At 43.2% G+C, this 6,626-nt stretch overlaps 1 protein-coding gene across 4 annotated transcripts in view; it reads right to left on the bottom strand.

Moving 5' to 3' along the window:
* LOC108628050 (carboxyl-terminal PDZ ligand of neuronal nitric oxide synthase protein) overlaps positions 1 to 6,626 on the bottom strand; it is a 26,185-nt gene that overhangs the window by 10,092 nt on the left and 9,467 nt on the right. For 3 of the 4 annotated variants that reach the window (XM_026816197.1, XM_026816198.1, XM_026816199.1), the window contains 4 exons: positions 3,420 to 3,491; positions 3,096 to 3,185; positions 2,319 to 2,380; positions 1,684 to 1,792 (listed from right to left, as the gene is read on the bottom strand). In XM_026816197.1, coding sequence (XP_026671998.1) covers positions 1,684 to 1,792; positions 2,319 to 2,380; positions 3,096 to 3,185; positions 3,420 to 3,491 — 333 coding nt within the window. Of the gene's footprint in view, positions 1 to 1,683; positions 1,793 to 2,318; positions 2,381 to 3,095; positions 3,186 to 3,419; positions 3,506 to 6,626 lie in introns of all 4 variants that reach the window. The other variant, XM_026816200.1, reaches the window with a different exon arrangement.

The raw sequence follows: 6,626 nt of genomic DNA, 5'->3' as shown, positions 1-6,626 counted from the left end.
GTATAGCCAATACATCCTTAAAGGTCGAAGACTCGCCTCTCCGACGCCGCAATAATTGATTTTTTACTACAAGATGCAGCGTCATTATTACAAAAAAATGTCACACTAGTTTCGTGACGTAAATGAAAAGATTTAAACGATAGCTTCCATCAGATAAAAACGCTGTTTAGTAAAAAACGTTAATAGTAAATTCGACGTTACAGTTCGTTGACCAACAGCGTCTAATTTCAGCTGTTCTTCCGCGAAATTGACCGAGCCTCTTCTCTCTTTTGTTTCCCCGCGAACGTACACTTAGCCGCGTCAACCTTGATCTTCGAGTTACTTCCACCGATCTTTGATTACAACGTGCTGAACCCGTCCCGTTCCTCGATACAACAAAAATTCTAATGACGTCCGAACTTCCGCCCTTTCGAAGCGAGTAAAAGAATGTGAGGCAAAGTTTGCTTTGAGATACGCGACGCCGTTTCAAGTGTCGGTGTCGAGTCACGATATCGAGAATTCCTCAATTTCTGTATTTGAACAGCATTAGGGGAGCGCGTTATTATGAATAGATAAGAAACGGTTTAAGTGCGTGTCGCATTTTTTATTGTCCACCTAGGGAGTCACGGGATCAGCGGGGAATCTGTAGAAAAAAAGGATTGAGAAACGCTGGGTCAGAGCACTGGACGGGATTTTATCGTCACACGATCTCGCGGAGCCGTGATCTCGACCGAGAGAAGTGGAAGGTGCATTCTGCTCCCTTGGCAGCGACGCGACTACTCCGCGTTCCCTCATCGTGTCTTCGCAAGAAGCGAAAGCGATGGCTTTGACGAGCTCTGAAACGCGTCCAAAAGATGCGTAAATCTTACGAACGATACAAGGATTTAAACAAAGAGACGAAGTGCCTTGTAACTGAGAGAGGCATTTTAGAAAATCAGGAAGTGTTTCACCTTTCACTGGAATGTTGCACCGATAATTTAGAATTTTACGTAATCAGCTATCTCTGCGTTAATTGCATACCACGTTTTATAATTTCTAATCTTCGTTGCAGAACCATTGAACCCGTTGATCTCTGAGCCGACCAGACGTCGTTAGGAGAGAGGCTGACGGTCTTCGTCGAGGTAAATTACCCTTAAGACGCGTTGAAAAAGCATAAATCGCTATGGCCGTGGAAGGAAGGGTCCGCGGCGGTCGCAGCCGCAAGGACGAGAATAAGAAACCCGCGAAAAGGGGAACAGGAAGCTCTGTGTCGGTCTCGGAACGCAATAAAAAGGAGAGTGAAAGAAAATAAAAGTACGAGAGCAAAAGTTACACGTACACACGTAAGCGTCTAAGTAGGTACGTACGTGTGCGAGCGGGAAAAAGCCGTGGAGGGTTCGCTCGGTTATTTATAGGATTACAATAACGTGACTTGATAGAACGCCAGGGGACACAGCGCTACCTGCGCCGCGTGAATAATTGCGTGTGTATGCGCCACGTAGCGCACACGACCTGATGACTATGCAAGGAACGGAAGATCTGCGATTCGACGTTTCTCCCATTCTGACTCGAGCATCGATTCTTAAAAGTCTGTGCTACGAACGACAGAGGATCGACCAAGATCATAAATTAATATTATTTCTAATGATCAAACCTGAAATGAATACTTGAAATTTCACGATACAAGCGGCACGTGGAGTATAGAAATTATTTGAAGCCTCCTACCTTTTTGCTAGATTTGAAGACGTTGCACTTGAAAGTGTTGCTACTGCCATCGCGAGCGATGTAGCTGAAGATCTTCAAGTCGTGGCTGTCGTGGGAGACGTAGAATATCCTGCAACATCGAAAAGTTTCCCCTAAACCTTCACGCAATCTCTTTAGAATTAAAGAATTAGAATTAGAATTAATTCACGAGATTATTTTGAATTAGATGATTTTTAATTAGAATTAATTCACGAGAAACGAGACACGTTAGAGTCGACAACGTGCAACAATTAAACACTAATACGCGAAGAATGTGAAGGATAGCGGTTCGAGGTTTAACATCGTTAATTCATCGATCGTTGCGATGCCGTAGCGCGTTTGTCACAATCCCAATTCCCTTTATGATCAACGCGCGCGCGCGCTCGCGTTCAGCATCCACTGAAAAAGGAATGCTTGAACGTGAACGCGAACGAAACCGTCTCAGAATTAAAATTTTATACGACGACGACGACGACGACGACGACGACGACGACGAGCCATTTGTGGAACGATCGCACGGAACTAAATGATGATTGTTGCAATTAGAGAATCTTCAACTAGAAGCGAAACTCGTTCCTCCCGAGGGAGGATCCTCCTTCCAGTGCGAGTCGGCTTACCTGTATATCGGATGGTGCATCAGGTATATCTTATTCTCGTCCATCCACTGTTGCTGCTTCTTCTGCGAAAACACAGGACAAGTAACGACTCATTAATCCCGCGATCCGTAGGACGATCTCGGGCCAGGGAACGACGGCTAAGTACGTGGCTAATGTAACGTGACGCCCGGGGAAGAAACGGGTCGAAAGTAATTCACCGCAAAGAATCGTCATCTCGATTTCCTATTCTCAATTTCGTTTCTATCATTTCTCTTACGTAGAACACGCAAGCTTCTATTTTCGAGACCGTCGCTGCTTTCGTCGAGTGATAATGAGGAATACGTACATATGTACGTATGTATCTACTATGTACGGTGTAACGGAGCCAAAAAGCTCGACGCGATAAATCAAGCCAGACTGGTCCGAGTAATTGATTCGTTAACATTGAAATACTGCGCTACGATCGCCATCCTTTTAACAGCGACATTTAATAAATACGAGGAATTCCGAGATATGAGAATATTTTCGTTTATTCGTCGGTGAAGGTAAACTGAAATTTCTGTTCTCGAAACAATTGATCACGCGTTCAGAGCTGTTAGAATCGATGTCCGTTCTCCGGGGCTGGTACAATTAAAACAGAAACAGATTCGAAGGTACTCGTGACAAATTGAGCGTGGAACGTGACGCAGGGACGGAGGGGAGGAAAAGCGGCCGAGTAAGAGGAGTAAACGTCGGTGATAATTATCGCGAACACGCGAGGGGGCAAACGAGCACCAGTGCACAGCTTGCGTCGCGTACCTTCTTTTTCCGAAGAGTGACTTTGAGCCCGTCCACTGATACCTCCAGCGTCACTTTCTTCTTTTTGATCCCTTTGGCCTTGAACTCGTACTGGGGACAGAACAAGACTGAAATGAACGACCGCTGCGCCGGGAGCAATCCTGTATACACGGTTAATTATGCTTCTTCACGACCGAACGACGACGATTCTGTTCGTTGCGATTGCAGATGTTTAAAAATTAGTTCCTCGCTGGAGAAACGCAAATGTCATTGATTTCTGATAAAGCGAGACGCCGTCCGACGGACTTTGCTATATACAGTTAATTAGAGATTATGCGAACTCACGCGGATTCTTCGCATCGCCGCCACGATCTCCACTCGGCTGGTCGGTCGAGGAACCTCCATAGAACCGATGAACTGCGAACAAAGGCCTGAGATGAAAAGTCAAACATAAATCAATGATATTCTATCCGATGTGAGAATTCTTTGAAATTCAATGGGAATAGAGCTTCTCATTTACTTCCCGTCGGTCTAATACGATTTTATACAATGTATAATGCATGTATTCCGTGAAACTCAATTCACAGTTTCATTTATATTTATGTTTTCTTATTTATCCTGGGTTTCTCTTTGACGCAGTTTTAGGCTCACGCCTCTGGTTTTTTAATAACAGCTAAAAGTCATCGGGTGTTCTGTCGTTCGTCTATGACGGTCTGCAATTTGCTTCGATAAATCACCGAGGCATTGCGGGCTATCTCTGCTTTTGATCTCTAGCCGCCAACCTCTGACTGGTCAGCCAAACAGTTCGGAAACAGTGGCGAGAGTCAGATGTTCACGATCGATCACGTAGCCCGTGTTTCAATCACGATTCCGATTAAAATAGAACCGCCAGCCCGCAACAGATTTAATCGAAATCGTGATATATCAGTGAATACGGGGATATCGCGGGATGTCGGCCAGCCTCCGTGGTAGAATTCTCTCATCGAAACGATGACCCGAGGGTCACGTGTTTAGCCGGGTCGACCGACCGCCCGCACACGTGGTCACCCTCCCACGCAGTAGGTGCGAGAGACGATCGCGTTTCTCGAATTATTCGCGATATCGATCGCGGCTACGATGCGGCCGACGTATGTAGGTGCCCTGGACGGTGTTCTAAATATTTCAATAGCCGAGAAGAAGCACCTTGCGTACGTGTCACAGCGGTCTTTCCATTCTCTGCACGAAGAAAGTATAGCACGAAACACAAATAAGCAACAAGCAGTTGAGGATTGAGAATTGAAAATTGAAAACTGAGAAACGACTATGAATTCCAGCCTAAATCGCCGAGTTATGGAATTTTGAGAATATTAAGAATTTTGTAAATTTGCATTTTCAACCCCTCAGTGGGAGATCTGAGCAAAACCGTGAAACTGATTCATAAATATTCGTATGGATTGCATTTATAAACGAGAACTAAAGTTGAAAAATACGTAAAAATGCTTCATCTCGATAGGGCGTGAATTTAAAAAAATTCCCAGATTGAATTTGCATTTTCAACCCTTTAATGGAAGATCAGAGCAAAACCGTGAAACTGATTCATTGTATGGATTACATTTGTAGACGAGAACCAATGTTGAAAAAAACGTAGAAATGTTTAATAGGGTGGAAATTTGAAAAATTCACAGATTGATTTTTAATAAATTGATGAAGAAACGATTGGAAAGAGAGATCGTGTAAATATTTAATTTGTTAAAATCGTGTTATCACTATTTCAATAATTGTCTAAAGCTAATTGGAACTTGTTTACACGGTGAAGACGAAATCCGGTTTGTACAGAGACTCGTGTGTGTACGTAGAATCGAAGCGTGACCAAGACATACGCGAAAGAAAAGCAAAACTCCTGCCAAGAGGATCATCCGCGGCTAAAATTATTGTGACTTTACTAGGGCGAAAAATTTCCCTCGAAAGCAAGAAGTAGAGCGCGCCGGGATGTATTTTGATACTCTCGATTTTAGACCGTCGTACAGTTTCCCAGTTCTACGTCCTCGACGTTCCACGTTCATCGACGCCCAATAAATCGCCAATCGCAGTTGTCGTTTCTCCGTCGTTTTTAATCGGTTCAAAAATAGATCCAAACGTCTGGGAGGAATGCAGTTTTTTCGATCTGACTGGAGAACGCGAATAGAGCCACGCGACTTACTTATGCCGTCTTCCATTCCCGTCGCAAAGTGACCGCTTTTACGAGCTTGCGGTCGCGAAAGCTTTACCCTTTCCAAGAAACGATCGCACACACGGCTGAAATAAACACGTGCACAATGACGTCACCGTTCTCTCTTTCTCTCCCTCGGCTCCTATCGTCGGCCAAAAATATCCAATCCCTGTCGCGTTATTGTCGCGATTCGTTGCATTCGCCGTCCAGCCATCGATGTAACTATCCACCCTTCTGCATCGTAGTTAGGCTCGATTCATCAACGTCGAGCAAAGAACGAGTGAATGAATATTGATTTTTAAAGAGGATTGCGTGATTCGTAGTAGATGCGGATAAAAAAAAGTATATCCTATAATTTAATCATCGTTGAAACTGACTTAAAAATAAATTCACGTCGGATCACTATAAACATTTTACGCTCCTGGATATATTAAAGAAATTATTTGGAAGATTTTTCGATTATTTGAAAATCGGGTAAATTTTCAATAAACAAATCGGCAACGAGACGGAATGATACACTTTTTAGATTCTCGGAAACACTCGCGGTTTTACGCGGCGGCGAACGGCACGAATCGTGCAGTAAATTGCAGCTCGTCAAGTATTTCGGGAAAACAGGATCCTCGTAAATGACTTTGTGGTGCAATTGGAAAGCGCCGAAGAATACAATTCGTAACGCCCAATCGTTAACGAAGAACGGTAAAAAATGTTCTCTTGAAACATGGACGATCAGAGTTTTTTCTATTATTTAATGTTGGTGAATTGTTCCTGTCGTTCGAAGCGAACTTTTCGAGACGAGACTTTTACAGCCGTAACAACCGTTAGACGGAACGCAGCTTCCTCGAAAAATTACGTTTCATCGATAAAGGCGAAGTTGGTCGCTATCTGCGAATCGCCTTTTTCCCGGAAGTCTCTTAAAACGGAGATATTACCAGACCGTGACTGGACCACTCTTTGTTCTCATCTGAGATCGCCAAGTTTTCTGATGTGAATAATAGATCCGTACACGTTCCCCTCATTGTTTTCCCTATCCACGAGTTTTCATTATCTATCAATATTAATCAAAGAACTCCAATCTTTGATACAGTGAATTAAACAAGAAGGCTAAGTACAATTCATGTGAAATCCTATGAGAAAGATTTGTAGATTGACTCATAAACCTCATTGACCTTACGCCACAAGTTTAATACTAAATCTACCAAGGAGGATAAAAATGACTTGTTTGGCAATTTTTACAATCATTCTTCATTTTCAGTACATTTTGTTTTCTAAAATATGTAAATAACTAATTCTGTAAAACAGTTTTCCTTTTTTTTTTTGTCTTTTTGATGTAAAATTTTATGCAGTATTCCTCCATGAGATGAGTC

The sequence above is a fragment of the Ceratina calcarata genome, unplaced genomic scaffold, assembly GCF_001652005.2.
Source record: "Ceratina calcarata isolate Rehan_Ccalc_2016 unplaced genomic scaffold, ASM165200v1 scaffold493.2, whole genome shotgun sequence".
NCBI lineage: Eukaryota > Metazoa > Arthropoda > Insecta > Hymenoptera > Apidae > Ceratina > Ceratina calcarata.
This window is presented reverse-complemented; position numbering and strand designations above follow the sequence as displayed.